Raw genomic sequence first — 20,148 nt, 5'->3', positions numbered from 1 at the left:
AAAAGGAAGTTTAAACATAACTGAAGTACAGTACAAAACACCATCCAAAGCACTGAAAGAAGAAGCCTACATAATCATGCTATAGAAGTATTTATAAAACTTAAAAGGAATAGTAAATATCAGCTCAGTGGTTTATAATGAAGCTAATAAAATTCCAGCCAGTAATCTTAACTGTAATGAACAGCGTTTTAACATTCAATCCATGAGAGGTTAATGAAGGCTATGAACTTTGTGTAACTTGAACTGTTTCAGATGTTCGAGTTCACCAGATATAATTGGATTCGGGTGGAACATGCCTCTCCTCGGCCTTTTTCGGTGAAGGCGTGTGCTGCCTGTGCTTGCTGCCTGCTGGCCTCAGGGCGCTCAGACCGCTGGCTCCGTACCCTGGAAAATTATCCAGTTCAAGAGAAAAGAAACCACAGAAGCGGGATTGCCAATATTACCGCTAATATTTCAAGTGGAAACAGTCGCCCCCATTTGAACAAAGGATTTTACTGTGCCTTACGCAAGTGCTCGCCCCTCTCTGTGCCCCCGCTCCGTGACGGATAAGGTGCTGCCAGATGGAAAGATGCTCTTGCTGCACCAGGGAGCCCAGGGGACCATCAGCCTGCCCAGGCTGTCACTCAGCCCTGGGTTCACACGTGCCCAGCCCGTGTCGATGGGTGACAGTCACGCTGATCTGCCATGACAGACTCTAAAAGAAGGGTGTAAGCATGCCCCTGGGAAAAATCCACGCCAGCTACCTGAGCTTGGCTTCGGTTTATGGCTGAATGCAAAGAGAAAGAACAGCATCAACAATAAACACCTGGGAGGGGGGGGGAAAGTAGTCTGAAACAGGCTTAGCAGAGCTGCTTTGTTGTGGAAAACAAAAACAAACAATAAAAATGGAATTCCAAGTATTACGTTGTAATTATTTATAGTTTCGTTTACCCATCTCATTACTTAAAGCTCATGGAAATGACTTTGAAAACCGGAGTCCCATGTTCAATTTTTTTAACCACTTCTTTTTAAGAAAACGGCTTTACCAAGGAGCCATTCATTTGAAGGAGTATGGAACAAGTCTCTCAAATTAACTATAAATCTCCTCTCAAGAACAGGAGATGTTTGGTTTTAGTTGAAAAGAGTGAATTGCAGTGCATGCAGACTTGTACGTGCAATTTAAGCCCTACATGGGCACTTAAAATGGGAGTGAATTTTACCCAAATGGCCTATTCTCAGTTTCTTTGCTGAATACAAAAAAGATTTTCGTAGTGTTAAACACAGTAGGACTGTACCCAAACTTTGAGTAATTAAGGATGGAAAACCTCAGAGCTGACAATAAAGTGTGGCTATTGACTCCTTATAACGTGGCAGTTATGAGTTTTGGTTATGTTGTACAGGTAATTATTTCTTTGGGGATGTTCGTTCATAGTACATTTTTTTTCACTTGCTATCTCAGTTCTTTGTAAGACTATTACAAGATCCATTTTTTTCTAACCATAACTTATATCAATGGTATTTCTCCTTCAGGGAATGACATAAATGCTTAATACTTGAATATAGGTCCACTAGCCCACAGCAGAAAAGTGGACTCCCCAAACTTAATTTTCACAGTGTAATCCATTTTAGTTAGACAATACTGTTGTTTTTTTTATTGAAACAACTATATTTATTCTAATACATTTCAATGTGATACAAATCACAGGCATCAACAGCATTTAATAAAAATGATTATTCAGTTGATGCTGCAATGTAAGATTCATATTTCTTATGGCTAATTGGTAGATTTTATAGCTGCAAATGTTTTAAACTTTTTTATCATTATTGACACTTAAAACATTAAATGTGAATCATTAGCTAACAGTGCTTAAGATACTTCATGGGAGAATGTACAGAATGTCTCTTGAAGATCTGCTGTTACAGCAGTATTGTACATGAAATATAAAATTAAATCTGAAGTTCTTACTGGGTATATCCAATTGCCTTTCAAATAATTTTATAGTGCTTTTTAAATCCAGTTAAATGATCAGTTGCTTCACTGGGTGTCAAATGGGTCAATAAGCACAACAGAAATTCATTTTAAGGACTTCGACTTTCCTTTGGGACAGTATCTTTTGTGGTCTGTGGAGCATGGGTGTGGAAGGGAAGGAGAAAACTCTGAAGTCAGTAAGCATAGATCTTGCATAACTCTTCGAATTTTCCCCAAAGTTTCTACAGGATATTTCATTTTTTCTAAGTTTTAATCATCTTTAAAGCCTGACAGAGTTTTATTCCTAAAAATAAAGTATTTAATATTAGTATTAGTATAATAGTATTTAAAGTATATAATAAAGTAAATATAATAAAGTAAAAAGTATTGAAAACCTTCATTTTATTGTTTGGCTTAAAGATTAGAAAAAATGGAGTGTGGTATCATTAATGATGCTGGGAAGGCTCTTGAAGCAGTCATTTCTGTATGGCATTGGGTGTGTAAGACCGCCGATAGGGGCTCGTGGGGGTTTGTTTCTCACTTACGTTTATTGCAGTGTCTCCCGTGCCAGCCTTCTTTGCACTGGCACTTGTTGGGCTCAGCACAGGTGCCGTAGAGGCCACAGCCGGGTTCGCAGACAGCTGTAAGAAAGCAAGGGCACACGCCCGACCTCTTGACATTTCATCCAGAGGCAGAGCTGCTTATTTGCTTTCCCTGCTGTTGCTCCTTGTGATGGGTTGGTCCTGCCACGGGCTGGGGCTCTCACAGTAAATCTGTGACTTTGCACCGGGTGTCTGCAGAGCCCCAGAACATCTCACCCCCCAAGTTCCCCTGCAAGGTCTGGCTCAGTCTCTGGCAGAGAGCAGTAGATGGAACAACAGAACTGAGCATACACCAGAACCAGTGGGAGAAGGAGGGTGGCCCCCGGCATCCTCCCATTGGATTTTAATGTTTCAATGTATCGACGTTTTATTAAGCATTTCTCTATTACTGAACTGCTGTTACTGAGCTGACACATTGCTGTTTCATAGAAACTCAGAATACAGAAGAGACTGTGGGGAGGCTTTTGTGAAAAAAACATTTCTGGTGTCATAATTTCCTTAAGTCTGATGTATGCTGTACGTCCAGAAAGTAAATTAACCTGAAATACTTTAACAACAAGCAATTAGTGCTGACATTATGTAAAAAGATACTGTTCAGCCAGGTTGATGCTCCTTCAACAAGGACTGATGGAGTGCCGTTGGTACTTACGCTTTGAACACAGGTCTCCCTGGTAGCCTTTGGAGCACTTGCATTTATTCTTACCAGTACACTTGCCTCCATTTCGACAGGGCTGATGGCATTTACCTAGAAATCGAAAACACGAAAACAATGGTCTCAGTCCCCTGCACCTACTGGAGACAAGTGTCTGAGAAGCCCTCCGTGTGCCCAAAAACCTCATTGGATGCTGGTGTAAGAGTGCGCACTATGGATCCATCAAGGAAGACTCTGCTGCAAGTCTATTCTTCCAATTTATATGCATTCTTCTGCTTTGAAAATATGACCATAATTTGGCACAGCCAAAGCTCGTGTGCTCATGCAGGCTCTTGCCCGGGTGTGTGCCACTCGGGCTCCGCAGAGTCCCCCATGCCACTGGTCAGTATTGCCTCCTGCTCTCCTCATCCTTTGTGGGGGAGGCAGCAGCGTCCAGACTTCATGTTGGCAAAGAGTGGGATTAATTACCCGAGGGGCACAAGCAGAAGAAAATTTGGTGGTGTCCAAGAGAGATTTTACGCAATAGGATGCTCGAGAACTGGCAGGTACAGCAGCTCCTTGCAGGCAGTAACTTGGTTGTCTGGGCCCATCAGCTTGTGGCTGTGGAGCACCGTGATGCTGTGGGTGGTGCAATGAGGGCTGTTCCACACCGCAGCTCAGAAACTAAAGGCACATTAAAAAAGCATGCCCTCCTTTCCTGTTTGCAAAGAACAGAGCGTCTTTGGTAATAGTAATTAGAACTGGCAGACATTTTTCAAGGCGTTTGGTCCAGAAATTACTCTCCCTCACACTCACACTTTGCCAAAGGAAGAGGCTGAATCTGATTGTGCTGTTTGGCCCCAGCTCATCTGGGAGGGAGGAGGTCCACATTTGTGGAGGAGGTCCACATTTGTGGAGGAGATCCACACTCAAGCTTCTGCTGGGCCTGACTCACACCAAGGGCCTTCCTCAAACTTAACGTCAAGTGTCCCATCACCAGACTGTCAATCCCTTCTTTCAATCTATCTGCATTATTGAACTAAGTAAACCTTCACTCGTCTCTAGGAAGAGTGAGCACAGTGCCCATGAGCCAGGTCACCCCCTGGCATATCCCTTGGCATAAGGGATGCTCACTGCCACGTCCCTGGGTGCTCTTCGGCCATCAGGAACTACATCCTCAGCCTCTTGCCTCCTTGGTGGCCATATGTACCAGTGCAGATTTTCTCAGTGTTGTCCAAAACCTTTTCTCATATTTTCTAATCCCACAACATTTTCTGTATTCTTCAGAAAAGAGAAAAACAAGCCCTTCCTAGATTTAGCACTAATATTTACCTAAATCTGCGAGCAAACAGAAACTAGAACCTGGGGCAGCAAACAGCTTCCTTTCCTTTTTTTTTAAAAAAAAAAAAGGATGTAAACTGAGACCTGCACATGATAATTTAAGCATCAACACTGGCTTGCTGAAAACCTCAGCAAATGCACTCATCTCATGATCATAGCCTGCCCCCTTGGGACCTCAGCACCCCAGGTAGCACTTGCTCAGCTCTCGACGCTGGCAGACTTCTGCGACGCATGTGTGTTTCATCAATATAAAAGAAACACTTGTTCCTAATGTGCATGATTATTTTAATAGCCTGAAACAAGCTTGATAACCAGCTGATGCAACAAACGTGATAAGGAGAGTTTCTGCAAAAGTACAATTTCCCCACAGGAGCCTTTGGAGAGGGAACCATTAGGTATTCTAATTTGCAGCTATTTGGATCCAAGCGATTAACGACCCAAAGGAGAAATGCTAAGGAAATCCAGGAATTTTCCTAGTTCTTGAAGTAAATCTGGAGAATATGGGTCAAGGGGTGTGATACCAGCTTCCACTGAGTTGCATTAGGCAAGCGTGTGGCTCAAAACAGCTCAATTAACTTTGGACTAAGATATTTTCACGGACTGAAGGGAAGAGTAATAACTCTCTCTGGTATTGACTAAGAAACAGAAAAGGCAACAAAACAGTTGGTGACAAATGGGAGAGGAATCCAAAACAAAATAAAACTCTCTGGACTCAAACTGAAACACTAATTAGAGACAATGCATAACTATAACTAGAAAAAAATCTGGAAGACTGTGAATGCTTGTTAGTATAGTAGACTGGGTCCAGTACATTTCCCAGGAGTCTTAGAGAGTGATTCAACTATTAGACAAGCACTCAAAATCTTTAAGCAATATTAAAAAAAACCAAACCAGAACAAAAAAAAAAAAGCTTTGCCATTTTCAGATGATGTCTTTCTGCCTGTCGAAAGGTTTTCTCCCCTTGTTATTTCAAGACCCTCATGACTGAATGTAGCTGGCCCTGGATCTAAGAAAAGCAACTGAATTGTGTTTCTCCTCTGGTGTTTCTAAGCCTTGTCTAGCATTTCTTGCAGTCTTCCAGTGTTGTGCTGGCACTGGTGCAGTGCCTGGAGATGGCAGCAGCCATCAATCACAGTCTAACCATGGCTGTCCCAGCTTTACAAAAGCCAAGGTAAGTGCATAGCTTTCCTTGCTCTCATCTACATGATCCCAGTTTAGCTCTTAGCACATTCTGATCCTGATTTTTTTTTTCTTTCTTTTGTACAGAAACTAGTTTACTGCCTGTATTCTAATTAATTTAATTTCAGTTGCACAGGTAAGCCTTTGCAAAAAGCCAAAATCAGTTGTAACTATCCCAAGTAGCAGTAGACAACAACGAGCTTAAGAGCCACTGGGACAGACCAGTTAAGTGCAGCACCCTTAATTATATGTGCTGTAATACTAGTTCTAAGAATTTTCCTCAAAATACCACCACTGTCATAAAATACATGCTTCTCAAACGTTGAACTAAAGTTTCTCATCTGAGGAGTGTCAGCAGTTGACTTCTTAGGACAGAAGAAAGAAATCAGATTCTGTCAGAGTGACAAATTTGAATTTGATGTAAGCAAAGGTAAATCCAGTGGAAGCCCACACTGTTGTTCTTGCTGACATCTGATCTGAATTTATATCGAAGGGCAATCTTTATCAATCTAATAACAATTAAGCTTGACTGCTTCCGTTTTGCTCCAGTTTTGATTAGGCAAAAAAGAATTGCAAAATGCCTTGTAAAGGTCAGAGATACGGTGAAACATTTACATACATCTAATATTTATCTACACATAAATACTGACCAAAACCCAGTTTCTATGGTATCTATGTTCTTCCTTTGCACAGTAATTCACTTATTGTCCTGTACTGGCTGACAGCACATTGGAGTTTATTTCCATGTGTTTCCAAAGTTATTTGATGATACAAATTTCATAGCCATGAGAAGAGCCTGTCTCTACTGATGCATATTAAGAAGTCAGCTGTTACGTGTCCTAGGCCAAATGGAGCTCCCCATGCTCCTGTGAAGGCGCCGGGGAACGTCAGTGAGATTATTTACAGCAGGGGAAGCTCCTCGCACAGCGCCCTGTTAGAAGCTTTAAGCCCAGAAAGAACGACCTGGGTGTAGATTCTCAAAACCGAAACGCTTATACTCTATTTGAGTGTGCGGAACTATAGAATTAACCCAATTTAACAGAGCTGTGAGAAAACTCTTCTTTTAGTGAGACCAAATACTTGACAGCTGACCTCCCAGGTCTGTTCCAGCCTGGCCGTATCTCCACCCCCAGCCTTACACAGCACACTTCGATCAACCATGAGCTAAAATATTTCGAATCACTTTGATGCTAAACTTCTGAAAATGGCAAGTCTTCTGATGTTTGCGACATGGATTTTCAAGTCGCCATGTGAATGCAACTTAATACGTGAAGTGAAAGCTCTCAGCTCTTACAGTTCAGTCCTCCCTTTGCCCCAAAACCCTTCCCTTCCCAGCTTATATTAGCCCTTTCAAAGGTGCGGGCTCAAACCCAATCTGCTGTACCCAAGTGCGAATTGCTGTAACGTTTGAAAATAGCTGCTCCACATGGGCTTGGCACAGCAGCACATCCCTCTGCCAAAGGGTATTGCTTGCATACTTACGGCTTGAGGGTTGTTACCAAGCCCAGTTACTAGTAAAAGCAAAACAAGGTACGGGATGAGATGGTCTAGCAAGGCGTCAAACTCATCAGTAAGAAATGTGTTTGGAGTCATGCGGCTTCTGATTCCAAGGGCCCCAACCTGCCCTGTGAGACCCGTCGTCGTTCAGACATTGGCACTAGAATGAGTTGACGTAAGCGAAAGCAAGCACACAGAGATGCAACTCACTGATTTCACATTGGTCTCCTTCATAGCCTGAAGGACAAATGCATTTTCCCAGGTAGAAACATGTTCCTCCATTGAAACAGGTTGTTGTACAGTTTGCTGAAACAAATAAAACAGGAATGAACCGTCACCAATATGAACTCGGTCTGACTTGTCCGTAATGTTTTCTGTTGCTCATCATAAATAAACATTGAGTAGGTTTAAAAAAGTCGTATTAACGTCTTTTCATCTGGTTTACAAAGGAAGACTGAAACACATTTTTTTTCCTACAGAATGCTTTACACGGGCACACACACAAGTCAATATAGAAAGAGACAAGTGAACAATACAGCAACGAGATCCCCAAGGACAGACTGTGTTACATCTTTATCAATCCTCACATGTAAAGCTTGAAGGATGAAGTCATTATCGCTATTGAAATTGCCAGTATCTGATAAAAAGAGCAGAACCTAGGACTGGGAGTTACTTCTACAAGAGGATGCTTCACTACAGTTCTTAATTAATGCCTTGAGAGATCTGAGGCTTAGCTAGAAAGAAACGTTTATAAGTTTTTGCTGTGTGGTAACACAGATGCAAATGCTGTGTCTCTCCCCTGCTAAATTACTTACATTGTATTAGACATTACTTGTCACCAAACAGCTGGGATTGACATTAATCTTACAGTTCAATATCTTTCAAGACATTGGGAACATTTCATTACAGTGCACTTTGGAAAGATTTTTTTAAATATAGTAAAGGTCTCATCAAGGACTAGATAGAAGTCAGAAGGACTTTGACCACAATGGTTTGTGGAAACATACCTAAGGGCTTAGAAGGTTGCCATTATTTTGCTGGAAAGTCTACAATGACCTTTTGTATTTAGTCATTTACTTCATATAGTTCTGCAACATGATGTTCTGTAATCTTCTCTGCCATGAGCAGATCAGTTATATTTCTGAAGGAAATTACTTGTTTTTTAATACGTGGTAGCTTGGACTGTTCCAAATTACTGTCCTAAATAACCGATTGTTCCTTTTTATCCTTTCTGAGCCACAATGCAGTAACAAAAATTAATCGACAGTTTATTTCTTCATGTGCCTAAATTAATGGACTAACTAATTAGTAAAACTAATTTTACTCCAGGAAACTAGAGTTCAAATAGAGATGATTTTTTTTTCCTAGGCCAGAAATATAAGTGAATTTTGTGGTAGGTCCCACAGCTTTCAATGGATCCACTGAAGAGATAATCTAAATTACCCTTCACTGAGCTAGTGTATGTGGATGCCAGCATATCCAGCTGCAAAAGCACTTCCAGCAGCTCCCAGGTTGTGCTAAAGCATCTATTTGAAGAATCATGAAATTACTTACTTAATTCACCCCCTGTCTGACTTTCCAAAATCCAGTCCTCGAGGGAAACTAACACAGGGGAATAAAGAGACGTTGCTGGATATGGAGCCCGGGGGGTGGTTTAGATGGCAGTTACCTTTGTCGCAGTTGATGCCATAGAACCCCGGGGGGCAGATGCAGAGGCCAGGTGTGATGCAGAGCCCACCGTTCATGCAGCGAGGAGCACACAGCGCTGAGGAGCAGGAGGAAGAGAAAAAACATAGCTGGTGTGGTGACACCTGTCTATTTGAATACACAGCACATTGTTCCCGTAAGCTACTTTTCCTTCTGCTGAATGTAACAAGTCACCTTTGTAAAGCATCTTTGTAAGTGGGTGAAATCAACTACATCTCTGTTTTATGCCTGGCAATTTGTATACAGCGTTACTAAAGAAGTGAAGATTAAATTATGCTCTAATCTGGTTCCATATGTAAACAGAAATTGCCTCTTGTCCAGTTTAATTCCAAACTGGGGACAGCAAAGTGCCCACCTACACCCTCTGGATATTTGTTGTGATTTGGGCCAGTGACAGATGACAGATACTCTCCCCCACCTCAAACCAGAACAATATTTGAAGTTCCCCCCACCTCTAACTGGACTCTGGTGCTGCAGCTGGTGCCTCAGCTCTGCAGACAGGACTGTCTCTCTGGAGGCTTCGCTCAGAGGTGTCAGCAATTCAGGGGCATTCCCAGGCAAGTTTTACATTGAACCCTCCCTTCTCCATCTGCAAACCTGAGCATAATCATGGATACCTAATTTAGACTAGGAGAGCCAGTTGTGTGGCCTGGTTTGGTGGCCAAACTGTCCTTCATGCTCCCTGTCAACCCTTTCCAGAGCCCCTGTGCTCTCTCGAGCCTTCTCTGAAGTTGTGGCCACCCCACAAGGCTCTTCCAGGAAGGTACATCAGGTGGCAATGCCTCATTTCGTAGCTGCCCACAACTGGTACATGGAGCGAGGCTGGGTCCATACTAGTAAGTTAAACAGCACCCAGGCATGGGGGCAAGCAGGGGCACAGGATCATCCATCTTGTGAAACAGTTGGTGCCATTCCTGGCACGGCTTTGTCCCTGGCCAACCAGCAAACCCTCATGGGCACAGCCCCCTGGAAATCAGAGGCCATGGGCTCCTCCCTGCAGGGAGTTCGGACGGTGGTTTTCTGGGGGGTAAAAGAGTTTATTTTAAACATACGCATGCAAACTGCACCATCCCAGTTGGCCTCCAGACCAGAGAACTCATCCTTTGTACTTAATATTTTGGATGTAGCCAGAGCATCTGGGAGCTCAGTGAAAGATGCCATTGGAATAGGACGCCCATGGGGATGGTTTGCTCCATCTCAAGTCACCCCAGGGAGGGTCTGCCACTGGGGGAGGTGAAGGAAGAGACAGGAAGAAGAGCTAGTTCCCTTGTCAAGTCACTCAATTTCTTGGTCCCTCACTCCTGGAAATGTCATTTGGGGCTATTAATTACTACTGGAAAGGAAAAGGATACTCTTTCCTTCATCTTCCCATCTTTGTTGTCAGCCTGTCTCCAAATTAGATCTTATCTCCAAATTAGATTTTATCTCCAAATAAACACATGCTGAACAACAAAAGTCCTGTGCTTTGTTTCCCGGCTAGTCCTCATTAGGAGAAGAATTTTATTTAATCTTTTTGCCAGATGGATTCCCTGTGATTAAGGATCACTTAACTATTGTGTCAGTTTTTGTTAAAAGCAATCTCTTAGAGAGAAAACATCTTTCCTGTAAGCAATTCATGTTTCCATTAGACCATGGATGATGATAGTAGTTCTCTTACATGTGTGGACTCAAAATATATGAAATCTTCAGGATAGGCTAATCTTTTAGAAGAGGCTACAGTGCAGCAGCTACAGTTTTCTTGAGATTACGGTAAAGACAGCAGAGAAGACTTTTAAAATTACCTTTCTCACAGTGAGGCCCATAAAACCCATCTGGACATTCACAGACATGTCTTTCGTTGCAAAATCCTCCGTTTCTGCATCCTCCTGGACACTCCGCTTCATAAAACATAACAACAATCTTAATTGGATATTGCACACTTCAGCTGTCAGTCAACTTTCAGTAGGATCAATATATTACTTTGACACAACAGTAAAAATATTTGCTGACAGAGAGGCAAAAGCAGACAGTAATGGAAGTTCAGCTGAGACCTCCTCAAGAGAAATTAGTTTCTTCTTTGTGAGTCTACCAATAGAGGTTTCATCACGCATTCAGACAAAGGGGCGATGTGTTTGTTGACGGACTGTGCCTTTCCATTGCTCTGCTGTTCTATAAGTGCATGAGCAATGTGGATGCTCTGCAGAATCTGGCACTTTCTCCTCTGTGTGGAAATGAGCAGGCAGCCAATGCCAGACTTGCATCGCTGGTTCGACCTGCCCTTGGTACGCAGTTTCAGCTTCTGCAGCCTTAATTAGACTGCACTGCAACTTGCACTGACTTAATTACTACATCTGTTGCTACTGAGGTGACAAAATGATGAAATCTGTATTTGAATGACAGAGTCAGCTTCGAGGCTAGATGAAAGGAGGTGGGAAAAGAAAATGAAAGCACTCCTGCACAGTGGTCCTGTATCATCATCCAACTCATTCACATCTCAACTACTGTTCAAACACTGCTTAAAGCATTTGGCAACACTGGCTGCATTATGCAAGGATGAAAAATACCTTTGGGTGCCATCACCATCCTCAAAACACCAGAGTCCATCGAATAAGAAGCAAAACAAATTGAACCCTGTGGAACTCCATGAAAACATGACTTCTGGCTAGAAAAACAATGGCTCAAAAATACCTTCCTAGATCTCTCGTAGAGAAGATGACAGACAGGAGATGCTGCCTACTTCCATCAGAAAAAGTGAACATCATTTTTGATCAGTGGTACCAGGGTCACAGGGCAGCTTTAGCAGAGTAGGCATGACCTTCTCATGCTATGATGCTATGCTGGATCACACTCCATGTGACAAAGTTCAAAAACTCTAAGGTAGACCGGTATGTCACAACCCAAACTTGAAGGCCATCTGTTAGACAGCAACTGGCTGTAATGTTGGCATCACATCTTTTTTTGTTTCCTTTAGTGTAACGGTGTTGTAAACATACGTGACTGCCAACACCTGCCAACAGCATTCCTGCCTCATTTCCATTGCCTCACCTTCCTTGCTGGCACCTTCCATCCCTGGGCTGTAAAGATGTACCACGGATTCACACCGATTCCCAACTGAATAATACCTGACTTCAAACTGAAGTAGTTTGAACCTTTAAAGTGCACTTGTCTAAACTGGCAAGGAGTCGCAGGATGTCTATAAATTCAAGAGGGTCAGGTTGCCTGAGACATTTTTGCAGCCCACAGAGATTCTTTAAACTATAACTCCTATTAATACAGAGGAAAATATAATCTTGGATTTAAAAAAATCAAATTATTATCCCTTCTTCTAATTTTTGAATCAGGTGACATCTTTTAGTTAGACTCATCCACAAATAAACTTTTGTTTTTGAAAATTTATCTAATAGCTGATTAGAGCCATAGGAAATGATGGCTATTATAACTATGAGCAGTATTCTGCTGCACTCTCTGTTCAGTGGGATACAAAGGGTAATGCCAAGACTAAACAAAAGGAAAGAAAATCTGAAGTACTTGGTCAGGTGGCTGGATATTGTGTACAACTGCCAAACAACCAGGAAGGAGAGAGGAGGAAAGATGTAATTTTAAAATGCTCTTCTATCCAAGGCCATAGACACATGAAGCAAAAAGTATTGCTTTGAAAGTAAAGCTGTTTGCAGCAGTAGTAGCAGTGGTAGAGGCTTTTTGGTCGTATTGTGTTCCAACACTGTACTCTAGGGCTTTTTCTGGAAATGTTTCTCTCTTTGTACCCGAATGCAGAGCTGCTATTCATTACAGAAAATGCATGCTTAAACACATACCATTTCAAACAGAAAAATAGGAAAACATAATTTTTTGTGCCACTTATCCTCTTTGTGCCACTTGTGGCCTCTTAGCCACAAGAAAGCCTCTCCTCTCCCACAAAATTGCTCCCTTGCTCTGGCGAGGGCCTTTCTGGATGGCCAAGAATGACTGGAAACAGTGACCAGGGCCCCAGCAGAGGAACTGGAGCTCCTCGCCATAAACGATGTCTTTCAGAGGAAGGAAACTCACCCCTACTCTAACACCAACTGGTAAGGACATTCTCATCCTTCTCAGAATCTGTCCCAAGACACTGCGGTGTCCACCTCAGCGGACAGAGGGCAGGTGTGGGAGTTACCCCAGTATGTGCTGGAAGAGATGAGCTGTGAAAACGCCTCCTCTGTCCACCTCTAGAGTTTGGGAAATCTTCCTTGTCTCTCTTAGCTGGCTCCGGGAACAAATGCCTGGGACAACAATCACCCCCAGCTTTCCCAGAAGGCCATATGATGCAATACTGCTAAATTGTTAAATACTACATCTCATATCAAAATAGTAACAACAACAACTAATAGCGCAGAAACAATAACTTGGATGCGTACTACTACTAAACTGAATTTGGAGCACTCTCTATTTAAATCACATTTTTCCACAATACAGACCTGTAACTCTGCTTTCTCTATTAGATTACCCCAACACTATTTCCAAAGTTTATTAAGTTCAGTATCTTTGAACCGAACTGAAAAGAAAAAGATCGTGAATGTTTTGTGTTGTGTTTACATCAAACAGCCCAACTTCATACCCGAGATCCGATTGATTTTACTTCCATTAAGCCCCCATTTTCCTTCCTGTTTCTCCGGCTACTTCTCCCCCTCCTCCACGTTCCCTGGGCTAATTGGCAGCAGCGAGGCTTCAAAGGAGACAAGCAGCTTTGCTATTTAGGTGTAGTGAGGTTTCAAAGAATAAACAGCTCCTGCTCCTGCTGCTTGCTCTTTGAAGCCACACCACCACCAATTAGCTCAGAGAAAAGAGTGCAGAGAAGAAATTGTGGGGCTGGGAACGAAGATTTAATAGGAGAAGAATAAAAATATCACTTTTTCTACATCAGCCCTGTCATGGGTTAATCTGATACTCTTGCACATGACATGGGATAACTGCCTTATCTAAGATACTGTTTTTTCAATACCCACAGCCTCAGTTCAAAGTGATAATTATAGTTGCTTGTAGTGTATCAAATTAATCCAGAAAGTCTTATTACATAGTGTTTATGGTTCATAGACTGGTTGATTAAACAGGTTCCCTCTTTTCCAAGTAAACACTGTAATAACTTCATGCTGTCCTTCTTTTACCAGCAGATCCTGTGTGTTGCTTGATGACTGCAAGTATAGAGGACCAGCTTTCACCACCTTACCTGTGGCCAAAACAAAGAGGTTGCCAGAGAAGGTAAAATTTTATGCAAAAATGTTCTGATTTAGGATTTTTGCATTTGGTTTGGATGTGCAAGTTGAGATAATTAGGGGCCTAGAACATCTCTCTTATGAGGAAAGGCTGAGGGACTTCGGTCTTTTTAGTCTGGAGAAGACTGAGGGGGGACCTGATCAACGCCTATAAATACTTAAAGAGTAAGTGTCAAGAGGAAGGGGCCAGTCTTTTTTCAGTGGTGCCCAGTGACGGGACAAGAGGAAATGGGCACAAACTTGAACATAAGGAGTTCCATCTAAACATGAAGAGGAACTTCTTTCCTTTGAGGGTGGCAGAGCACTGGAACAGGCTGCCCAGAGAGGTGGTGGAGTCTCCATGTCTGGAGATATTCAAAACCTGCCTGGACATGTTCCTGTGCACCCTGCTCGAGGTGGACCTACTCTGGCTGGGGGGTTGGACTAGACGATCTCCAGAGGTCCCTTCCAACCCCATATAATTCTGTGATTCTGTGATTTAAGCAACTGTTGAACTAAGGCACCAAACAGTATTAATTGAAGTCAGTGTCACCACTGCAGATCCCAGAAGTTCAGTTCTCCAAGTTATGTGCTGTTTCTGGAAATGTTAGCCTCAGTTTGTTTTCACGGGACTAGCTCTCCTGCAAGCACCTCAAATCATGTGCTAACAGTTGCTTCTCGTACGATACATTTCTATTAGCGTCCTTGGCGTGATGAGCTATGAACAGGAGAAATGCTTCCAACCCAGTCTTACTAAGGGAGACGTAGCTGACAGTAAGAAAAAGGTTAGCAAACACGTGGTAAATACACAGCAAATCCACAGAAAGATCCAGAGCAGCCTGGGATTCACCACCATTGCTACACATTTCCATCTTTTCTAGTCACTATCCTGAATGAAACATCAGAATGTTAGGTGATCAGGTCTTACAGTATTTCAGCATGAACTCTCTTTAACGTTACCTTGCTGACAGGTTTTAAAGAAGATGGCGTTCTGAGGGGTCTGGAGAATAATATTGCCTTCTGAATTCATTACGATCACATTCACTTCAAATGCAGCGACCCCATCTTGTTTTCCAAGGCAAGGAAATCCAACCTGAACAACTTAAAGGAGAATAATAACAATAATATTGATATTTGCATGTGCATGTTTCTATATACATATAAAAGCATACATTGAAATACTAAAAAATGTAGATAATATTTACATCTAAGCTTTAGAATAATGCCACTGATGAAAACCTGTAACACAGAGATACATAGATCACCTTACTCATAGGCAGCTCCAGGACTGGAAGTACAGCAGCGCAGGAGATGAGCCTGTGCTCATTTCCTGACATAACCCCAAGAGCCTGCAGCACAGGCAGCAATCCTAACACAAACATACTTTTGGTTGTAGAGGAGGCCTCCACTCATGTGGAGGTATCTAAGGATACATCAAAACAAGCTAGAAGTCTACATTTAATTTTTGAAGCTGAGTTGATGACTTCTGAGTTTAAACTTTGCAGGCTTTCATATGACTTCTGTAAAAACATCTTACAAATTTTGGAAAAAAAGAAGTTACTTCAGATATGATTTGCTGGTTTGGGTATTGCAATTAATATTTAAATAAGATACTGATTTAATAAAAACTTACTCCATAAAGTGCTGGCAAGACAGTACACTTGATAAATAAGATCATGGGTTCAAATATTTAAAAATAAGACAGAGACACATCACTGACAGAACTTGTTAAGTGTAGCAACATTTGGAGATTGTCTTTCCAGGAAAAGTTTTCAAACACTTTTGAACTACAAAGAGTTCAAGTAAATAATTAAGGCCAGTAAATCTGGAGAATTTCAATGAGGAAGCAAGCCCAATACCTCAGAGCTATGGAATGCTCCTCTGTGATTGTCACAAGCGATCTTAAATAATCTTCAGATTAAATGATTTTATCTCTTTTCTTCAAAATTGGCTCTTCCTAACTGCTTTATAAGTTAGATCCAGCTAACAGAAACTGTTTACTCATTTCTTCTAAAGCTGGCCCGAGATTTCAGAACCAAATATTGAGCTCACAGCCCTACATTTGGTTTGTTTTAAAAGGCTTATTATAAAATATTATGCAAGTCATAATTGGTCCATTTCTGTTATTTGTTGCCTTGGTATAATACAGAATAATTTATTGCTGAAACATGTTCTGCTTCTGGTAAGTCCTACAGACTGAAAGGTCTGTTGCAGCTTGTGTTATAAAGCAAATTCATTGCTGAAGCACTTTTACACCAATCTTTTAAAAAAATGTTACAAAAACCATGTAACTGTACGGTAAGAAGGAAACTATTACAGTGGATTAAATACAGTTTAAATGCAGTGAATTTCTCAAACTGTAGTAACCTTCTTAGCCCAAGTGCAGGAAATCAGTGCTTGTATTCAGATGTGTGTCACTTCACTGAGGAAATTACCATGGGGAGGAAAATATGGCAGACTTTTAATGATGGCATGACAGTCATATCTAGACTTTACTGAATCAATAGCAAACCCCTGATCTCCCCTGAGATCTGGCTGTGGGTTTGAATGCCTGAGGCAAAGACCAGCCATGTATCTCTTAGGGCTAAATTCTGAGGGGACAGGTCAGAATCCCCTTATTCCAGCACTCCCCACCCTGGAAGCATCCGAATTTTTGAACTTCCCATATGTCCAAAATGCAATAAAAGACCCTCCTATGAGCAATAAGCAGCTGGATCCTGACTGAGCTCTACGGTGTTTCAGAGCTAAAATAAAGTCCCTAAACTCTGCCCAAATCCCTGCTTTTTTATGCCTGTTTGAATAATGCTAAGCACACAGTGACAGCACTACAGTCAAAACAAAGCACAGAGCACAAGTCCTTTGCATCCAGAACCATGGCCGTGAGCTCCCGTGGGCCCCAGAAGCACTGAGCAGGGCTGTGGCAGGGCAAAGCTCAGGTCTGGACCCTGCTTCCCAAATTCAGGATGTGGTTTACATTTGCCCATTGCTGGCTAAAAGCAAGGAGAGGGAATCACAGCTCAGGGCTTTACACTGCTAGCCATCATCCCATCAGCCACAGAATTGCCTCTTTGCACAGCTACACTTCTGCATCCTCTGCCCTCCAGCGGGAGTGAGGAAAATTTGACTACTTTGAAAAGCAACCTAAAGAACCTAATGATTTATATCTAATTGAATTTTAGCTGGCAATTAGAAAGCAGTCCTGGGACGTGGAGGATGCAGGTCTAGTCCCTTTTGCCTGGGAGCTAATGCCTTTTCCTTCTGTTCAGGAAAATAACGCTCACTGAATTGTCTCCTGCAGAGGCAGGTTGAGAGTAACTCCTACTCATTTGCACAGGCCTTCAAGTTTGCAGGCAATTGTGTTACCCACTTGGCTAACATGAAAAAGCCACCACCAAAAGCCACCTAGAGTCTCAGGGGTGGGAACTATAGGCCAGTCAGCCTCACCTCTGTGCCTGGCAAGATCATGGAGCAGATCCTTCTGGAATCTCTGCTAAGGCACATGGAAAATAAGGAGGTGATTGGAGACAGCCAGCATGGCTTCACCAAGGGCAAATCGTGCCTGACAAATTTGGTGGCCTTTTACAATACTGCCATAGGCTTGGTGGACAAGGCCAGAGCAACAGATGTCATCTACCTGGACTTATGCAAAGCGTTTGACACTGTCCCGCACGACATCCTGGTCTCAAAATTGGAAAGTCATGGATTCGATGGATGGACCACTCGGTGGATAAGGAACTGGCTGGATGGCCGCACTCAAAGGGTTGTGGTCAACGGTTCAATGTCCAATTGGCAGCCAGTGACAAGTGGAGTTCCTCAGGGGTCGGTACTGGGACCAGTGCTGTTCAACATCTTTGTCGGAGACATGGACAGTGGGATAGAGTGCACCCTCAGCAAGTTTGTCGATGACACCAAGCTCGGTGGTGCGGTCGACATGCTGGAGGGAAGGGATGCCATCCAGAGGGACCTGGACAGGCTTGAGAGGTGAGCTCGTGCAAACGGCATGAAGTTCAACCAGGCCAAGTGCAGGGTCCTGCACCTGGGACGTGGCAATCCCAGGCACAAATACAGGTTGGGCAGAGAATGGCTGGAGAGCAGCCCTGAGGAGAAGGACTTGGGGGTATTGGTGGATGAGAAGCTCAACATGACCCGGCAGTGTGCGCTGGCAGCCCAGAAAGCCAACCGCATCCTGGGCTGCATCAAGAGAAGTGTGGCCAGCAGGTCACAGGAGGTGATTCTACCCCTCTACTCTGTGCTCATGAGACCCCACCTGGAATACTGTGTCCAGCTTTGGCGTCCTCAACACAGGAAGGACATGGACCTGTTGGAATGGGTCCAGCAGATGGCCACAAAAATGATCAGAGGGATGGAGCACCTCCCCTATGAAGACAGGCTGAGAGAGCTGGGGTTGTTCAGCCTGGAGAAGAGAAGGCTCCGGGGAGACCTCATAGCAGCCTTCCAATATCTGAAGGGAGCCTACAGGAGAGCCGGAGAGGGACTCTTTGTCAGGAGATGTAGTGACAGGACAACGGGTAATGGTTTTAAAATGGAAGAGGGGAGATTTAGATTAGATATTAGGAGGAAATTCTTTACTGTGAGGGTACTGAAGCACTGGAACAGGTTGCCCAGAGAAGCTGTGGATGCCCCATCCCTGGCAGTGTTTAAGGCCAGGCTGGATGGGGCTTTGAGCAACCTGGTCTAGTGGAGGTGTCCCTGCCCATGGCAGGGGGGTTGGAACTCGATGATCTTTAAGGTCCCTTCCAACTCTAACCATTCTATGATTCTATGATTCTATGATTGCTTCAGGGACATCTCTGAATTACCAATCTCAGTAGATGTGGAGGTCCATGCACATCCCTATAGCTCACTGTTCCTCTCTGTCAGTGTGGCAGAGTGAGTAAGGATGCTGTTGCACCCAGAGAAGGCACCTGTTTCTCCCACTGAGCCTGGAGAGAATTTCATCACCTTCAGTTGCTCAGGACGTAGGTTTTGATGTGTCAACACCAGCAATGGGCAGGGCAAGGACGTGTCCTGAGCCTGGCCGGTGGGCTGGGGGACTGTGTGACCTGCACGAGGCAGTGCTGTGTCAGCAGCCCAGGCATGCCAGCTTGCATGGGTGGCACTGGCACGGCACTGAGCTGGCTGGGGCAGACAAGGACAGGAGGGGCCAGCTCAGGTCACTTAGGGGCCAGCTCCTTCTCAGTCACAGGCCACTTTTTTCCTTCTGTGCACAGACCAATAGCTGGATTTACTTTCCTCAGTGTGGTGTTCAAGATGTTAATCACTGCCACTACCAACAACACCTGATTTCGTTTTGAACTTGCTGACCTCAGTTTGAACCACCAGATCTTCATAGGTTTTCCCCTGTGAAATGAGCAGCCAGACTCTTCTTATTGGACAGGTACCCACACTCCTCTCAAACACCTTCCTTTGGACAAGCTGAGTGGTCTTAGCTCTTTAAGCTGTCACTGAAAGGCATCTTCTCCAGCCTTCTTAACATCTTACCATGTGTCTAGGTGTAACAATACCCGTGTCGTGAGCACTGAATCAGGTAGCAATCTTGAGATTTGGGGATGGGGTTTTCAAATGAGTCTAAGCAACCTAAGTGTTTTAAATCTAATTGAAATTCAAGGAGAATTTGATACCTCATGTTGTTAAGGATATACTGGATTAAATTGAGAGAAGGACAACAAGGCTGCATCCAATGAGGAGTCATTGAGTAGGTTGTGATTCTTCAGCCTGGCAAAGAGAAAAATTAGGGGGGACATAACAGACATCTGCAAAATCATGACTGGCATGGACAGGACCAACAATATGGACTGACTGCTGTCTCTACCAGCACAAGGACTAGTGCCCGTCAGATGAAGCTGTCACAGCCAGACTTGAAATGACAGGAGAGGATCTTCATGCAATGGAAGTTAATTCCTTGCCAAAGCGACTGGAGATACAAGAAGATAATATGGACTCAAGTAGAGCCTGGATAAGTACTGGAAAGAGAGATCTTTAACCCTGTGGGGTTATAAAAAGAGAAATCTCCTG

General features: G+C 43.3%; 1 protein-coding gene across 1 annotated transcript in view; it reads right to left on the bottom strand.

The window, feature by feature from the left end:
- Window positions 1–262: 262 nt before the first annotated feature.
- The window catches only part of WIF1 (WNT inhibitory factor 1), a 50,180-nt gene continuing 30,294 nt past the window's right edge, over window positions 263–20,148 (bottom strand). The window contains exons 4-10 of the mRNA XM_074169074.1: window positions 15,073–15,213; window positions 10,687–10,782; window positions 8,868–8,963; window positions 7,409–7,504; window positions 3,200–3,295; window positions 2,494–2,589; window positions 263–384 (exon numbers count right to left, since the gene is read on the bottom strand). Coding sequence (XP_074025175.1) covers window positions 263–384; window positions 2,494–2,589; window positions 3,200–3,295; window positions 7,409–7,504; window positions 8,868–8,963; window positions 10,687–10,782; window positions 15,073–15,213 — 743 coding nt within the window. The remainder of the gene's footprint in view (window positions 385–2,493; window positions 2,590–3,199; window positions 3,296–7,408; window positions 7,505–8,867; window positions 8,964–10,686; window positions 10,783–15,072; window positions 15,214–20,148) is intronic.

This window comes from Numenius arquata, chromosome 2 (genome assembly GCF_964106895.1).
Source record: "Numenius arquata chromosome 2, bNumArq3.hap1.1, whole genome shotgun sequence".
NCBI lineage: Eukaryota > Metazoa > Chordata > Aves > Charadriiformes > Scolopacidae > Numenius > Numenius arquata.
This window is presented reverse-complemented; position numbering and strand designations above follow the sequence as displayed.